Source organism: Alligator mississippiensis, chromosome 8 (assembly GCF_030867095.1).
Source record: "Alligator mississippiensis isolate rAllMis1 chromosome 8, rAllMis1, whole genome shotgun sequence".
In the NCBI taxonomy this organism is placed as follows: Eukaryota; Metazoa; Chordata; order Crocodylia; family Alligatoridae; genus Alligator; species Alligator mississippiensis.
In genome coordinates, this window is record NC_081831.1 from 82,949,470 (window position 1) to 82,966,356 (window position 16,887).

Below are 16,887 nucleotides of genomic sequence, written 5' to 3' on the forward strand. Positions count from 1 at the left end.
GTTGCTATGTGGGGAATGTTGTGCCCAGTCCCAAACATCCCACCGATGGCTTAATGTCTAGTCGGGAGGAAGTATCTGATGGGGTTCCCCAGGGGTCTGTCCTGGGCCTGGTGTTGTTCAACGTCGTCATTAATGGTTTGGATGATGGGATTGAATGCACACTTAGCCAATTTGTGGATGACACCAAGTTGGGCAGAGTTGCAGACACTCAGTAGGGCAGGACTAGGATCCAGAATGACTGGGTAGACTGGAAAATGGTCTGCAATCAATTAGATGAGAGTCAAGAAAGGTGATAATAGAGCAGAGGATGGTCAAGCATTGGACCAGGCTACCTAGAGAACAAGGAAAAGTGCAAAGTCCTGCAGTTGAGATGGAAGAGCAGTATCAATGTGGGTGAGCAGCGTGCTCTTGTTCCAACAAAAGCCAACACCGTGCTGAGTTGCGTTAGCAGGGATGCCGCTTGCAGATCAAGGGCAGTGATTTTTCCATTCAGCACTAGTGAGCCTTCACCTGCGGGGGGGCCAAAACTGAACACAGTACTGTGAAGGAGATGCAATGTCTCTTCGGGATGTGGGTTGGACCTGTGGTCAGTTAGGCTAGCAGATACCCGCTAGACCAGTGCCTTTTGCTGCTGGCAATCAAGGGGCAGCATTGATAGGTCCCAAAGGCACCGAGAGGGTGAAGTTTATTGAAGTGGGTATAAACTGAACCATCCGGATAGCTCAGGATTTGGAGAGATGAACAAAAACATACTGAGTTAAAGGTGGGGGAGGACTTACTGCTCCACGGTAACTGCTCTGTGTGTCCACTCCTATCCCAGGGTTAAGTAGAAGCTACATTGCAGTAACTTGGCCTGTTTCATTTGGTTTAGCCTCACTTACCACAGGATAGGAGCAGGCACACAGGACAGTTACTGCAGTGCAGCTGATGTGTGGTAGCTCCCCCTCACACACACTTTTCACTTGATATAATTGATGCATCTGTCTGTACGCACGGATCCCCTCGATCCCCAGTCGCAGCAGTTACTAGCTGCGATGGACGGCGACCTCCCCTGCGCTCCAGCCTGCTGAAGAAACGTGGGGCTGCTCCCTTCCATCAGACACCGAGCGCTCCAGGGGGAAGCCGTGCAAGGAGTGGGATGTCTCCTTCCTGCTCGTACTGTCCCCATCTGAGTCTGGGTTCGGTGCCTATAGATGCCCCGCGCTAGTCCCACCGCCTCTTTCACGGTGCAGTTATGCCACAGAAATGCTCCTGGAGGGGGTCTCGCCCGCCCGCCCGTCCTTTGCAAGCAAGGGCAGGAGCTTTCTCTTCTGCGGTTTCCAGGGCTGTGTCAGCCTCGTTTTAAATCTTCTGCATGGCGGTGCTTTCCCCTGCTTCTCTGGGGACACCATCCCTCGGGCTAATCGATCCCTCATTTCCCTTCTAGTTTCTGTTTTATGTGTTTGCCTGAGTTCCAGAGCAGCTCTGCTCTTCTGATTTCATCCCATTGCTCCTAATTACACACCGTGCACATTTCTCTAAATGATTCCTCTCCCCATTTGATGCTTGTGCCTTCTTTCCAATTTTCCCTGCATGGGAGCTAAACTTGACTAGATACGTTTCCTAAGAGGGAACTGCCCTTGTTGTCTCCGTAGGGCTGGGCCCTGAATCGTCGTAGAGGCCGTCTGCACCTGTTTGCATGTGTGCCTCTAGTCCTGGGGTGACCTCTTGTCCAGGGGCCATGAGAGCTGTACAGAGAGCACTGCCCTCCCGCTGCCTGCCCCACAGGCTTCTGTCCCTGCAGCTGCAAAGTGCTTCCTGCGCTGTCTCGTGGTGGTCAAAGTACTGCGGGGAGCCGTCACGCTTTGCCGAGGTGCTTGATGCCCCTCCTTGCACGCACCGAGATGGGCGTGCCTGGAGGCGCAGCCCCGGCTGCAGCAGGGGAGCTCATCACTTCTCTGGCAAAAGACCGACAGATGCGATGGCCGGGAGGGGAGGGTGTTGGTGGCATTGGGCTGGCAGGTGGCTCTCAGCTTGTGCCCATCACCGAGCCGCCAGGGAAGCTGGTCAGACTGTGCAGGGCAGGGTGGCAGGGAGCGGCGGTGCGCCAGAGTCGCGCCTCATCCGCAGAGCTCTGCACGTGGGGAGCCTGGGCCTGGGGGGTCACACTGGGGCATCGGTGCTGACTGCAGTCCCCGGACCACGGTTCCTCACTTGCTTGTGCCAAAACACACCTGTGCGTGCAAACTTCCAGCTAACGTTCGCGGTGCCTGGCGTGCCACTGGCTGCCCAAACTGATGCGCCTCGCCCACGCTAGGCCGGCGGGCTGCTCGTCTTAGGCAAACCTTGGACCTTTTCTGGCTGTTCGTTGGGGCGCTTGCTGCTGGGAAAGCACGAGATTAGGCCATTTTGTCTTGCTGTTTCCTGTGTGCTGAGTGGGGAGTTTCCTTAGCTTATTTTAATGCAGCTTCTGGCTTCGTTACCCAGTAATCACCCTGAAAAACTTCTCAGGTTTGCTCCCAATAATTAGATGGCATTGCTTCAGTGCATGCAATATCCCTAGCTAGTCCCTGTCCTCAGCGCAGGGAGCATTGCGAACAGTGAGATCACATCCTGGTTAGTCATTTCGTGTCAAGTGTCTAAGGACGGCCGCGGCGCCTGGATTTGGGGGCTCGCCCAGCTGTGAGCGCATGGGTGATGATTGCACAGTTGTGCGGTACGCCAGGGTGTCACCTGCGGGGTGAGTGACCCGAGGGGTGTTTTCCACCCACAGCTTCCGCGGGTCGGTGGGTGCGCGGGGCGTGCTGACCGCGTCACGCCGGCCAGGGCGGACGTTTTGGCCCCTGCGTCCCAGGGCTGGGGCTGGCAGCGGTCTGCGTGAGGGGTGAAGGCTGCCGCAGGCGCCCTGAGCACCAAGGAGGCACCGGTGCCTTTAAGAGCGGCTGCTTTCCATTCTCGGTGCTGCTGCTGCTGCGGCCCTGCGCCCGGATTGGCTGCGTCCGGGAGAGCAGGGAGGCTGGAGAGATGCTCTTGCCTTCTCCCTTCCCATCCAGGGACCAGAAGCAGCAGGATCCTCCAGCTTGAGCCGGGCAGGTGAAGCCAGCCGGACCCGGGGAGGAGGCTGCCCGACCGCCCGACCGCCTGCCCGACTGCCCGCAGGGGTCCCGGGCGCTCCCCTCCCACCGGGCAGCTTCATGAAGCCAAGCGGAGCGAAGGCTGCACAGATGCCCCACAGCCAGGCGCCTTCCCGGGGCTGACGGGGACCTGCGGGCACCTGAATGGCAGGCGACGCACAGCGCCACAGCTCTTTTCTATTTTTTTGCTACCCTTTGGAGATAATAGATTTGTAATTCTATTTTTTTTACAGCCGGACGTGGACCTTCTCTGAACAGACGCGGGGAAGGGGGTGCCTAGCGGGAGCGGAGGCGGACGTGTTTTCAGCTCGGGGAGGGGGTCTTTTTCTCCTTCCCTCGCCCTTCTCCCTCTGCCCGGCGGGGTCTATGTTATGAAAGCCAATATGCACAAGCACCACCACTGTTGTAAGTGCCCAGAGTGCTACGAGGTGACGCGGATGGCAGCCCTGAGGCGCATGGAGCCTCCCAGCTACGGAGAGTGGCAGCACGAGCAGTATGGCTATGGGGGCTACGGCTCGCAGACCCTGCCGTCCCAGGGGGGAGCAGCTCCCACCCCCAGGAACAAGAACAAACTCATCCCCACCTCCCGGGACAATGTCCCTGCCCCCCTGAAGCAGGGGCAGGGGAAGAGCACGCCCAAGATGAACGGGAACAGCACGGGCTGGTGGCCAGAATGCACATGCTCGAACCGCGACTGGTATGAACAGGTACGCCACGCAGGTCGGCTCCCCGCCGCCGGCGGGGAGGAGGAGGGCAGCCTTTTGTTGCGGGGCTCGTTCACATGCAGCCGGCATATTAGACACGCGTTGAACCTCCGTCGTCTAGAGCGTACGGGCATGCGGGGCTCAAGGGACCGGCCTTGCCAGGGGAGGGGGCGGGTGGGCTAATGCAGAAGGGGGATAAATCATCCTCGGGGAGTCGCGTGTTAGCAAGAAAATGGTGTCCGACGGCGCGTCTGGGCGCTCCTGCGGTGCCCTGGCCAGCCGGGCTGGGCTCGTGGCAGAGGTGGTGCACGCCTCGGTTTCGGCGCTCTGCGGGGGGCGAGGACGGCGTCCCGGGGGCTCCTGCCTGGCACGAGCGGGGGTGTCGGGCAACGGCCTGCGCACGGCCTGGCCCAGGCTTTCTTTGCTTCTGATGCAATCGCCCAAAGTCTCGATGATGTCAAGGCTCCCATCATACCCTGTTTACTGGGCACTGGGCACGCTGCCCTGGGGGCAGCCTCCGAGGCTGCTGGCACCGGTGGCCCTTGCTCGCTCGCCCGACCGGCTCCTCGCCCTCCACCGGGCTGGGGCACCGGTCTCCCACTCGTCGTCTCCCACTCCCCATTCCCCTCGACTATTATATAACCGAGATCTGGTCTCTGCCATGCTGGGTGCTTTCTGCCCCATTTCACCGCCGTCATTGCTTCCCATGTGCATCCATCTTATTAGGGCTCTCTTTCCAGCCCAGTGGCCAGCTGTCTCTCTCTTTCCCCTTTACATGGAGAGGCCAGTCTGATTTTGAACCCATCAGCCAGCTGAGAAAATGGTTGGAGCCTGTTTGCAAAGCAGTAAAATGGAGGCTAGACCCAGCCTGAGAAGCATTTTACCTTGCTTTGGTGGAAGACATTTCAACCTCTCTCTCTGCCTCTTCCATTCACTGGCTTCAAACCTTACCTGGGGCTTTTTCTTGCCCCTTCTACCTGTTATTTTCCGAGTTATCTGCAACCCAGATGGACACACAATGAGCAATCAGAAGTCACCCCCCCCATCCCCCCTTCAGGACCTCTGCTTTCCTTTATATGCTTTTCTTAATTAGTCTGAATATCCGGGGCTGGGGAAAATAGGAAATAATCTGGTTTGGAACTGAAGCTCTCACATGGGCATTTACAAAAGCACCCAGAAACAACCCTGCTATTGGCTTCTGTCTGCCTCAGCCTCTCTCTCTTCGTCTCAGTCCGTCTCTAGCTTCCCTGCTGACTCCTGGCCAGCTTTCTCATCCCTCCTCTGCTGCAGCTCCACGCAGGGCATCGGGCTCGAAGAGCTGAGACAGGGACAGGGAGACTGAAGCCCTCTCTGTTATCCCTTCCTTACCCATCCCCCAGGCCTGGCAGGTGGGTGCCGGCACGGCCAAGGGTCCCCGTGAAGATGATGACAAAAGAAGATGGAAGGAAAGAAGTGCCGGTTGCCTTGCTGCCATGGCTGCCTGGCTGCTCCATCAGCCAGAGCTGGGCTGGGCAGAGCACCGTTCACGTTTGCAATGGTGGAACAGACGTCATTGTGTCTTTGTGATACGGCCGCTCGCTCTAGCGCTGGTTTGGTCCGAGCATCCGCAGCCGGGAGCGTGCTGCCTTCCCTTCGGGCTTCGCTAAAGGCACAGATGCAAAGCCATCTCCTCGCAGTGCAACACGGAGCACGAGCGATGCCCTGCCTATGTGCAGGGCTCCGTGCTCCTAGCCAGGGTCTGCATGTATAATGTGCCACGCATGTGGGATGTGCACAGACTGTATCAGAGAAGGCAGAATTGCTCCCTGGTGTGCAGCAAATATAGGCAGTGGGTAAAGCTTTGCAGCAAACACCACAGCCGTGTTCCTGCTCTGCTAGGAAGGGGCAAAATGTCCGGGTCTTTCAGCATTCATGTTCTGCACAGTCCGGTTGCGGACAGAGAGACAAAAGGGGATCCGATGGGGACAGCTGTGCGTGGCTGGCGCAAAGCAGAGGGGATTGCTTTGGTTCTGGGAGACTGAAGAAGGCCCCGTGGCGAGGCTGGACCTCATGGGGTGCTGCAGATACAAGCCTCTGGGGTGCTGCCCAGATCACGGTCGCGTCAGGGGTCCTGGGCTGCCCCTTTCCAATAGAGATGTGTCCTGGGAACCACTTCCGACGGCGGAGATGAAAACGGGAGCGCGGGCAGAGGGGGGCTGTGGGGCTGCCAGCCGCAGCTCTACCCCTCTTGCTTCTCCCGGTGCAGCCTCTTTCCTCTGTGCCGCACATGCCAGCAGATGCACACGCACACAGGGTGCATGCTCAGCTGCCGGTGCGCACACAGCACGCCCTGACATGCAAAACGGGCCCTTGCTCACAGGCTGCACACGTTCCCACATGGTGCATGTTCACTTACGTCACGAGCACCTGTGCTGCGTGCACCGTTACCTGGCATGTAGTGCTGTGCCCACACATGCTGCCTTGCACTCGAGCACGCCGCAGTCACAGACACGAGCCTACACCTCCGCCCACCTCCCTTCTCCGTCGCCCCTCGCCCTTTTTCCGGGGCACGGTTGGGCTCAATGCAAGTGACTGAGAAGCTCCTGCACCTGATCCGAGCCCAGCCCTCCCGGCCCCCTCCGCCCCTTCTCTCCCTCCCCATTTGCTGTCGTTCCTGTTATTCATTCACGCATCCCTTCTTCTTCTTCTCTTTGCTTTTTCTCCCCTGCTTTTTTCACCATCTCTCTCCCCTGTTTCTTAGCTATTCTGGTTTTCCTTTGGCTTCCCTGGTCAGCCATTCATCCCCTCCCTGCTTTGCCTGCCGGTGTGCTGGGAAAGGGAAGGAAAGGACTCCGTGCCAGGCCTCGGTAGCAGAGGAATCAGTGCACCACCGTGTGCAGTCTGCTAGCACGAGGAAAGCAAGGCAGCGAGCACGGTTCTCTTGTAGGGCAGCATCCCTGATCTGCAGAGTGAGAGCCCGAAACCCCTCCTCTCTCCCGCACACTGACGCCCACAGCTTCTCCCGAGAGGCACTGAGACATCCCCACACCTCCATCTAAGGCCACTCCGACGTGCTGTGCTGAAGCCCGCTCTCGAGTGCACACCGTGTGCTCAGGTGCTGGGGCTGGGTGCTGATGCTTGCACTCCCCGAAGTGGGGCCGTGTCTCCTGGGAAGCCGGCAGGCCCTGCAAGCTCTCCCAGCTCGTACCAGCCTCAGCTCAAGGGGCTCATCTCAGCCAGCAGAGGCCCAAAGCAGTGAGATTTGGGTCCCTGTGAAGCGTGAGCACAGTAGTTAAAATGAGAGAAATCAAGGATTTCCAAGGGCCCATGATAAGATTCTTTGAGGCACTAAGGATTTCCTGCAAAAAAGATGAAAACAGTGTCCGTGAGGTTTCCCACGCCTCCTGGCTGGGGTGGGACGCAGCCGTGCTTTAAACTGAACCGCAGGTGACATTAGCAGGTATGCCCCATTTCTTGAGGCCTGCTCGCCGCCCCTGGCCGCGCCGGGTCTGAAATGCCCTCTGGTGCATAAAGGTCCCAGGGAAGCCATAGCTCTTCTCTCATGCAGCGGGCTTCTCGGCACTGCTCTGTCACTGCTATGCAAGTCAAAGTAAAAATGGCAATCATTGCATCAGGCAGAAAAAGCCTGTGCAGGCAGAGAAGGAAAGCTGATGACGGAGGCAGGGGGAGTTCAAAGAGCATGTCTAAGCCGTGGAAGTAGGCTGGTAAAGGGGATGGCCCAGTGCTTGTGGGCTGCCGGCACTGCTAAATTGTCAGGAGGGCTGCGCTGGGTGCGTGCTTAGGGCTGACCTTTTCTGGAGATGCGTGGGGGAGCCCGGGGGCCGCACGGCAGGACGTCCTCTGCGGCAGGACTCTGACTGTGCCGCTACAGGTAAGGGAAGCGAAGCAACAGGCACCGCCGTGCTTTGTGCACGTCTGGATGCGGGGGGCTTGCCAACGAAAGTCGTGCCACCCAGAGCTTGCTTTTCTTTGCTTCCTCCCTTGAAATGGGGCGTGCCGCGGGGTCTGTGGGGCACTGGGTGCAGCAGGCTTGCTTTTGTGGCAGCGACGCCTCTTGAAGAATCGAGCGTTAGCAAGAATTAGGATTTTGCACCTCCGAGCTGCGTGGCTGGATAGACGGCAATGACAGCAGGAAGACAGCACTGATAGAGGGCTGTGCAAATGGTTGGGAAGGATGAAATGGTTGTCGATATTAAAGCGCCTCGTCAAGGGGTGGGGGCCCCCGGTTTGATGCTGCTGCGAGAGAGAAAGACAGGAGCCCCTCCAGAAACAGCGAGAGGGTGACCCCGTCCGGGGCTGGACTGGGGAGGGAGAGCATTTCTGGAGCTTATCTTGGGAATATCAGGGGAGATAAAATGGGCTAGCCGGCCAGGAACCGCTGATTGCTTCAGCGATGCAAAAGGCCAGGTTGGAAGGAAGGAGATAAATTGAGAGGAAATAGGCTGGAAGCCAAAAGTGGTTATATTTGTTGGAAAGGGCCGATGCCCCAGATGTTGCAGGAGCGGTGGGAGGAAGGGTGAGAGAGAACGGGGTGCCGGGGACAGCGAGGCTGGAGGTGGGGAGGTTGGCAGGGTGACGTTGCTATGGCTACTTGTGTTCTATTCATAGAAGAAATTAGCTAAATCTTTGCACTTGAAGGTAGGGGAGGAGGAGGAGGAGGAGGAGGGATTCTCAGCATTTCGTGGAAGGAGGAGGCGAGAGGAGCCGGAGCAGGAAGGGGGTTAAGTTTGCCTCCCTCTCCCCACACCTGCCGTGCAGAGAAACGCTGTCGCGCGTTCAGCTCTGACCCGTGCGGCAGGTGGGCGCGGAGCGAGGGGAAATCTGCGGGATGGCGTCAGCGCAGCGACCCTGGCCGCTTGCCCCGGGCGGCTGGTCGCTTCCAGAAGGACTGGGAGCACTGGTGCGTCCCAGCATGGCCGGCATGCGCCACCGAGACTCCTCCGTGCGAGGAGCCGGCTCTGCTGGGCGCCGGGGGGATTCGCTGTGCAATAGCCTTTGTTGTAATTAAACATTTCCACCCTTGAGAGAGCCATTTCCAGGAACGAGGTGTCGGTACAAGTCTAGCAGAGCCCCTTCCTGCGCCGCGCTGTGCCGCGCCGTGCTGTGCTGGGGGCCGAGGGCCGTGCCCAAGGACACGGGGCATCGCTGGTCCTCAGTGCTCACGCCTGCCCCAGCACCGTCCGCTCCTGGGTTTCTCTGCCCACCCGGGTGTTGCGCTAGGTCCTTCCCCTGCCTGCCCCGACTCGCACCTGGTCCGTGGCACTGCAGGGCGTTTCTCTCCTCCCGTGCCCTCTCTCGAGTGATACCTGCCCCTCGCTCAGATGCAAGTCAGTGCGTGCTCCCAGCCTGGCCCCCAAACCTCAGTGCGTTTCTCCGATCCCGTCACAGAGATCTTGCACTCGGCTTCAGCGAAGCTCCTCGGCCTCTCCCCCAAACCTCCCGCTTCCCCTGTGGGTAACTGGCCTCCTGGTCCCGCAGGTGGTTCCTCTCCCGCGCCACGCAGGCCACACGAAATGCTGCCAGCGGGACCGTCTCCTCTGCCCCTTCTTGCTGATGCAGCCGCGTCTCAGCCTTGCTTCTCTGAATCCCCTCGCCGCCCGTCTCCTCCTGCCTCCGCCTTGCAGCCAGGACTGCACGCTGTGGCCCCTGTGCAGCCCGCGTCTCATCTCCATCGCCCGCGGTCCCTCTGCCCCTTTGTCGAATCCCCCCGTGCATCGGTGTCTCCTTCCAGAGGCACCGACGGGGAGGAAGGGAGATGAAGAGCTCGGCCTAGACCACGCTGCACCAGATCCACATCTGTTCCCAAGTGAGCCCAGCTCCGCTGGCATCGGGCACCGTGCCACTTCATGCCAGCTGAAGATCTGGCCACTTACTTAAATGGATGGTTGTCTGTCCATGAGGGAATAGCAGAGGGCGGCTGGATTGGAAATAGGCCACCAGGAGCGGAGAGATAATGCTGTTAATTATTGGCATACGGACTGTAGCCGAAGCCATCTCAGGAGGGGAGACTCTCTAAGGAGAGGGAGCCGAGAGAGCAGGGGGCCGTCCAGCAGCGGGAGAGAGGAGGAAGGAGAGGCAAGGCAAGGCAAGCAGAGCCGGGCAGCCGGAGAGGGGCTGAGGCTCGTGGGGAGGAGGCCAAGGCAGGGAGGTTTCTGCAAGAGGCAGGTGCGCGGAGCAGAGAGGTGGTCCGTGCAGCGCACATCCGTGACTGACGCCTGGCGCCTGCTGGAGGTGGCAGGTGGCGGGCCCTTCACGCGCCGCGTTCGGGCATTGCCAGCCCCTGCACCCAGGGCAATGGTCCCTGCCCCTCCTTGTCCCCAGTCGGCAGCGCGGGGCATGGCCAAGTCGCATGGCGTAGGCTCAGCCCCAAAGAGCCAGTGGGGATTTGCCTGAAAAAGAAATGCAAAAGTTGGTGTAGCGGGTGCCAGGAGGGTGCTGCAGACTGGGAAGAAAGTGCGTTTGCGGGTATCCTCCCTGAGGAACCAGCTGGGTGGAGGAAGCCGTATACAAAAACCAGGCAGAATTATTGTTCCCCACCGCCTGGGGAAATCTCCCGTGCAGCTACGGCCCCTTGTCAGGTCTACAGGGACGGGGCAGGAGGAGCACAGGAATTAGGGAGTTTAATCAGAGTCCCAGCGTTCAGACTGAGCAGGTGTTTGCCCAGCACTTCCCAGGACTGAGCCCAGAGGATCGGTGGTCTCTCTCCCTCGTTCCTGTGGTTGATCCAGCTAAACACGATAAATCACGGTGAACAAGGCTGACTCGCTCTGCGCTGAGCTCTGCCTTCTCCGTGTGCATGAAAGACTGCTCGCTCCCGCCTGAAGAAAGTCCCCAGCCACGCGCCCTCATGACACGCGTGGAGGCAGGTGGCTCTCGTGGCACGGGAAACGGTGAGCGAGTGCCAGTGTCAGAGCACAAGACGGTGTAATTCAGAACCACCTCCTTACGTCTTTCCTGGTGGTGCAAATCCAAGCTGGCCCCAGGAGTGCAGAGCGGCACGTCCCAGCCGGGAGTCCCCACTCCTGACCGGCTGGCACGGAGGGTGCCCATCCTGGCTGCCAGGGGCTGCACATGGACACAGCACAGGCCGGGGGCTCATCCCAGGGGAGAAAGAGAAAAGTCAGTCATCCCAGATCATTGCACCAAGCACCCCTCCAGAGCATCGCACGCATCGTCCGTCGTGGCCCCCACATGGCAAAGGAGACGCGTATCAGTAAAATCATTGCCCTGGAACAACTTCTTAAATCCAGCAATTGAATCGTTTGGGGTTTTTAATGTAAGTATGCAGGAGGTGAGGTAGTAATCATGGTTTAGAGCCAGGCAGCTTGTACAACTAAGCAGCGACTTACAGGAAGTTGGTGTATTGAAGTGGGTCGGGACTGAATGGGCGCGTCTACGTGAGACTCCAAATGCGCAGTAGACTAATTCCACTGGGCATCAGTGCGTCACGGCAAAAGCCATGCTAATGCACAGCAGTATTAGTCTACTCCGCAGTACCATCGCTTAAAAGGCATGTGCCAGGGCCGCTGCGCGGTAGCGCTGGTTACTGCACGTGGATTTAGTACCTGGTAATACAGGTACTTAAACTTAATGCACCATAACTGTGGCGCATTAATGAATGTGTAGACATGCCCAAAGAGGAGTCAGGGATCCTAGATCCTAGTTCTGCCGGCAGTCTGGTCTGTCCCCGGGCAGATCACAGCATCGCCTTGTGTCCCAGCTTCTGCAGCACTGCGATGGGGATAAAACTGACCTCTCTCTGTGAAGCGATGTGAGACACGCAGATGAAAAGCACTATGAGACACTAATGAATGGGTTTTTGAACACACATGCATGCCCACTGTGTTTAAAAAAAAAGAGACATAGATTGCCAGAGGGAAAATGTTGTCAATTTGAAGCTAGGACTATAAATATGTCAGTAATTTAAGGGCTGTGCAGCATTTAAAAACCCAACTCTGAACTGAACGTGACGTTTGGACACCTGCTCGCCGAGGGATGCGCAAAGGTGCAAATCCTCGCTGTGTGTTGGCACTGCTGTAGTGACTAGCGCGGGGCAGCGTGACACTGTACGAGCCACCCGAAAGTCCTGACGGTGCCTGGAATAGGGCTCGGGTGCTGTGTTCAGGATGCTGCTGTCACAGAGCCACCCTTTCTGTTACCTTGGCTCACTCCTGTTGTAACAGTGCTTTGGGGTCAAGGTCTTGGTTTGCTTTCACACCATGCAAAAAGTGTTTCTTGACATCTCATCAGTACTTATTAACTGCATAGCAGAAGGTATTTAAAAAACCCCAAAATATTTGAGCTCCCAAGATCAAGCACGCTCTGCTTCTAATGATTTCCCTTGTTCGGTCTCTTTGCCTCTCTTGTCTGAAGGTTTTTAAAGAGGAAAAACACTTGCATGAAAGTCTCACAGAACAAACTGTTCTTGTGAAGGGAGAGAGTCAACTTCAGCAGGTAATGATCAGGGCAGAAGGGAGTCGTGGGTGCCCGGCACTTCCGAAAATTGGGTCATTTATTTTAGAGGTCTGAATGTGGAGCGAGATGTTTAACTTTCAGGTTTGAACACACTGGCCTTAATTGTTTTTAAATGAAAGTTTAGATTCTGCAGAAGCGGGTGGCTCTTTCCGAGGAAAGCTTCCTGTCCCATCTGTCCCTGTTGCAGTGAGCGAGGTTTTTTCCCAGTCTCTGTTTAAAACCCCAGAACCAAACACTGAAGAGCATAGCATGCTATGTTGCTGCTCATGGATATGTTAAACCTTGACTACTTGAGCAACTCTGCCAAGGCTCCTTGCAGGGGGGGAAGCCAGGCAGCTGGCGATGTTTGAAATCAGGTCCTTGCGGTCCGTGCAGAAGAGCGTAGGCTGCTGAAATGCAAAGGTGCTCTTGGTGTGAGGTTTCTGCAGATTGCAGGTGGCTCTCCATAGTACAAAGCTTACCAGGTTTTAAAACCTCCAGTTCCCACCTTGCAGGCTGTATCCTGGGAGAGCTACGGACACTGGAGGGGTCTGCTATTACTCCTCTGCAGTGTGAAAATGCCTAGGGGCCACCCATGGACCTGGACCCTCGTGTGCTGGGCGCTGGACAAAGCCAGACCAAGAGCTTGCAGTGTTTGGGTGCATATACAAAGCATCACAGGAACATGGAGATGTGTCTGCCGTGTCAAGGGAAGGGGCAGGAGGATGGTGCTGGGTGGTCCCCCAGCTGTGCTTCCAGGTGCTCAGACTGCGGTCACCTGCTCGAGCCCTGCTCAGCACTTTGCAGAGGTTTGCAAAGATGCAATCCTGGTGTGGCAGTTCTCCTGTACCACTTTCCGTGTGATCTCTCTGACATTTCCAGCCTTGCAGAGGCATGGCAGCGGATGCGGGACTTGGCTGTGAGCCCCCTTTGGGGTCGCTGAGGTCGGGGAAGGTTGCACATGCTTTTGCAGTCAACCTGATGGCATTTGGAATGAGGCATACGCTGCTGGCAGTCAGATTCACCCTTTTCTCTGTGGCAAACACTTGTAAAAGCACTTCAGCCTGTGGATCACTGTTTTCAGACAAAAAGGTCAAAGCAAATGGCATTTTCCTGGCCAGTCCAGTCATAGTGTAGGGTCCCCTTCCTAGTGCTTTTCCAGGCTTATAAATTCCTTATTGTTTGGAAAAAGATTTGGATAGCCCTCTTAAATTTTCATCCCTTTCTCCCGAGTTCAACCTGGGAATTCCTAAGCTATCCCTCCTCCATTTGGAAGGAGCGCCCCTCAAACCCCCACTAGCTTCTCAAGCTATGATTTTGGGAGACTGCGCAGGCAACAAAAGGCAGCTCCAGAAAGATGGGAGTGGACCAGGTTCCCACAATAGTCTCTGACCCTCCCTCTTGAAAAGTGAAGAACTAGAAAGAAGACCAAAGGCATGATGCAACGCAGCATCTTGTAAGAAGCCCCAAAATTCAGGAGCACGTCTCTGTGCCAAGGTGGTGGGCTCCATGGAGCAGGGACCCCTTCTTGCATTTGTCCGGCCCCAAGCACAGTACCTGGGCTCAGCAAATAATAATAATGCGATGCAGTGTTTTAGGTTGAAGAGATCGGAGAGCCCCATCGAGTGTCACCTGGATGCCCCTATCTTCCTCTGGATGCCCCGCGTGGGATCACTCTCGGCTCCTGCGGCACGCCTTGCTTGCAGGGCCCCAAGGAATCAGGAGCACGGTTAATTTGCCAGTGTGCTTCTGCTGCCCAGACAAAAATAAAGACACTCCCTCCCTGCCCCCTGCCCTGGAGGGCTCGTGCCCGTGTTTGCAATTGCTTTGGTTTTTAGGTTCCCTTCCTGGGCTTGGGCTGAGAAAGGCAGGCGACCTACAATCGTGGGGCTCTCTTCAGATGGAAAACCAGGACACATGTCCAGATACCTCTCCTGCAATAGTCAGCTTCGGGAACAGCTCCCAGCAGGAAGCAAATGGGAATTTCCTGGACTGAAGTCCTTCTGGCCATATGTGACTTTTTTAAAGCAGCCACTCACACATTCATGTTCTTCTGGGTCCCATCTGGAGCCTAAGTGGAAAATTGTGCTCCCAGCCGTACTTTCAGACGTGAAAACCAACAGCGTGGAACGGCAGGGCAGGGCGGGACAGCCCGTGCGCGGCGTGGAGGAGCGCAGCGAGCGGGCGAGACAAAGGGTGTCCGGAGGGCGTTCGCGCTGCGCAGGCGCCGGGTGGTTGGTGGGCTGTTAGTAATGCAGCAGAGAGGCCGTGGTGGGCTGTGCGGGGGCAGAAGCGGGATGATGACCGTCGTGTGCTAAACTCCTGCCCCCACGGCGAACCGCATCCACCATCGGCTCTTCTGCGCTCTGCCCACCCGAAATGGCCTTTACCACGCCCGGCTCCGGACAAGCTTTGGCCCTTCGTGGGTTTGTAACCACCAGCTACAAAACCCTTTCCTTTCGGCCAGAAATGTGAGATGTCCTCCCCGAGCGGGACTGGCCTTGGCCCTGGACATGCAGCGTCTGGCCTGGCCCAGTGCCCGGTGCAGTGCTCGCTGTCTCACAACTGATCGGGCTGCCTCGAGGAGCTTCGTGCAGCCAAAAAGGAGAGATGCCCAGCTTGTCACCGGGCGCTCCCAGGACCTCCCAACTGCAGTACTCGTCTTCTTCCGTGTGCGGGAGGAGTTTTGCAGGCGCAGTTGCAAATGGCCCTGTTTGCCTGAGCCGTTGGATAAAATTCAGCTTGCATAAAAAGCCATCATTTTGTAGCAAGTAGTCATGGCTGCAGGAAAGATCAGAAACCATCTGAAAAAATCTAATTAACTCCCTCCTGCTTCGTTCTCGTGATCAGAGCCTTCCGGAGTCAGACCAGCGTCTCGGCCCTTTTGATTAAGTGTGGACAAGGAGCTAGACGTTCAGAAACGACAGAAACGCCACATGACGGCGTAGGAGCGGCCGTTCGGGATCATGCTAGCGCTGCTGCCTCCGACAGCGGTCACCGCAGAACCGGCGGCTTCACGGGAAAGTGCAAGAAACTCCGAAGTGCGCGGCAATGGGATCGTGTGTCCCTTGGGAAGGTTGACTAGGTTCATAGGTTTAGGCCAGAAGAGAGTATTTTGATCATTTAGTCTGACCTCCTGCATTGCACAGGCCAGGCAGCATTGCCCAGCCCTTGCGGTAGTAGTCCGTAATTCAGCTGGACATCGCCCACCGTGACAGGTTTCTGATGCCCCGAGGCAGGTTTGTTGTCCCTTCCTTCCAGGACCATTGTTTCTTTTTTAATATTTACTGCTCACGCAGGCGTGGAAGCCACGTTTTAAATCCTGCTAAACTCGTGGCCTTGCTGGTACCGTGTGGCAACGAGTTTCACGTAGCTGTGCACCCTGAAAAGTGATGTTCTTTACCCGTTTTGTATTTGTGACCTTTCGCGTGTCGATGAATGTCCCTTTGTTCCTGCATTGTGGAAATGGGTGAATGTAAGTGTTATGAAAACGTATCTCCCGTCTCCCAGCCACTCATTGCTTTGCAGGGTTGATGCTGAGAGAGGAGGGTCATTTCCATCCTTATCAAACCTGTCGCTCTGGAAGAAGTGGGGTGCAAGGCAACCCATTCCTGGGGGCCCGGTGTGCAAGGGGGGACTGTAAAGAGGTGGTGGAAATGAATGTGCAAAAGCAGTGTTTGAAGATAGCAGCAAGGGGGGCCTGGTAGAGTAGGCACATCCTCCCATGCATGAGACCAGCATCGAGGCCAGAGGGGTTTGCACGGGGCTCGAACTTGTGAGGAACTTTCCAAACTCTGTCCTTTGGCTAAAACTTGCCGTGTCTTTGTGAGGAGAGCGGTCTTGTGGGAAACACTGATTTTCCCTTTTACTGCCACCTAGTCCCAATCAAACCAGCTTGTCTTAGTGGAAGCAATGGCACAAACGTGCTCTTCCGAGAATCCCCCAGCCCGTTTGTGGCTGGGACGTACGGGGCGGGGAGAGGGAGGACCGCTGGGGCAGATGGGTCTGGCTGACGGCGGTCGTGGCAGCGAGGCCTCCCCGTGCCACGTAGCCCTGAGACACCAGAGATGTCCAAGCAGGGGACCCACGTCCCGAGCTCTGGGGCGACAGGGCATGGCCTTGTCTGTGGACCTCTGGGCCTCACCGTGGGCAAGACTGTCATATCGCCACCACATTCACGCTCGTGGGGGTGTTTGGCCAGAGCGGGGCTGTGCTCGCTCGCTCGGGCGCGTGCAAGAAGAGCATGTTGCAGAGCTGCTCTTCCCCGGCAGGCGCGGGGGCCTGGGTGAGAGCGGCAGGGCCTCGGGGACGACCGCTCCTCCCAGGCTGGGCTCGCAGCTGCCCCGTTCCCGCTGGACAGCTCCCTGCCGGACGAGAGGTCCCGGGGACGGACAGCTCGGGGGCTGCTCCCTGCGCTCGCTCCGGTTTCTCGTGCTGGGCTCCGAGCCGAGAGCAGAGCCGGGGACGGGCGGTGGTTCCCCGAGACAGAGAGTGCCGGAGCTGGGAAAGACCGTCCTGGCCCGGCGTGGGCGCTGGGTCGAGATCTTCCACCCGTGCCTGCTCCCGTTCGCCGACCGCTCACTGCCCGGACATTGCAAGGCATCCTCTCCCGCTGG

The 16,887-nt window shown here is 57.4% G+C and overlaps 1 protein-coding gene across 7 annotated transcripts in view; it reads left to right on the top strand.

Moving 5' to 3' along the window:
• Positions 1-16,887, top strand: part of DLG3 (discs large MAGUK scaffold protein 3) — a 115,757-nt gene that overhangs the window by 36,990 nt on the left and 61,880 nt on the right. The window contains exon 1 of one of the 7 annotated variants that reach the window (XM_019492821.2): positions 3,431-3,820. The exons of 5 other annotated variants lie outside the window; for them this stretch is intronic. In XM_019492821.2, coding sequence (XP_019348366.1) covers positions 3,485-3,820 — 336 coding nt within the window. In that variant the 5' untranslated portion in view covers positions 3,431-3,484. Of the gene's footprint in view, positions 1-3,430; positions 3,821-16,887 lie in introns of those variants that run through there. One more of the 7 variants, XM_019492818.2, reaches the window with a different exon arrangement.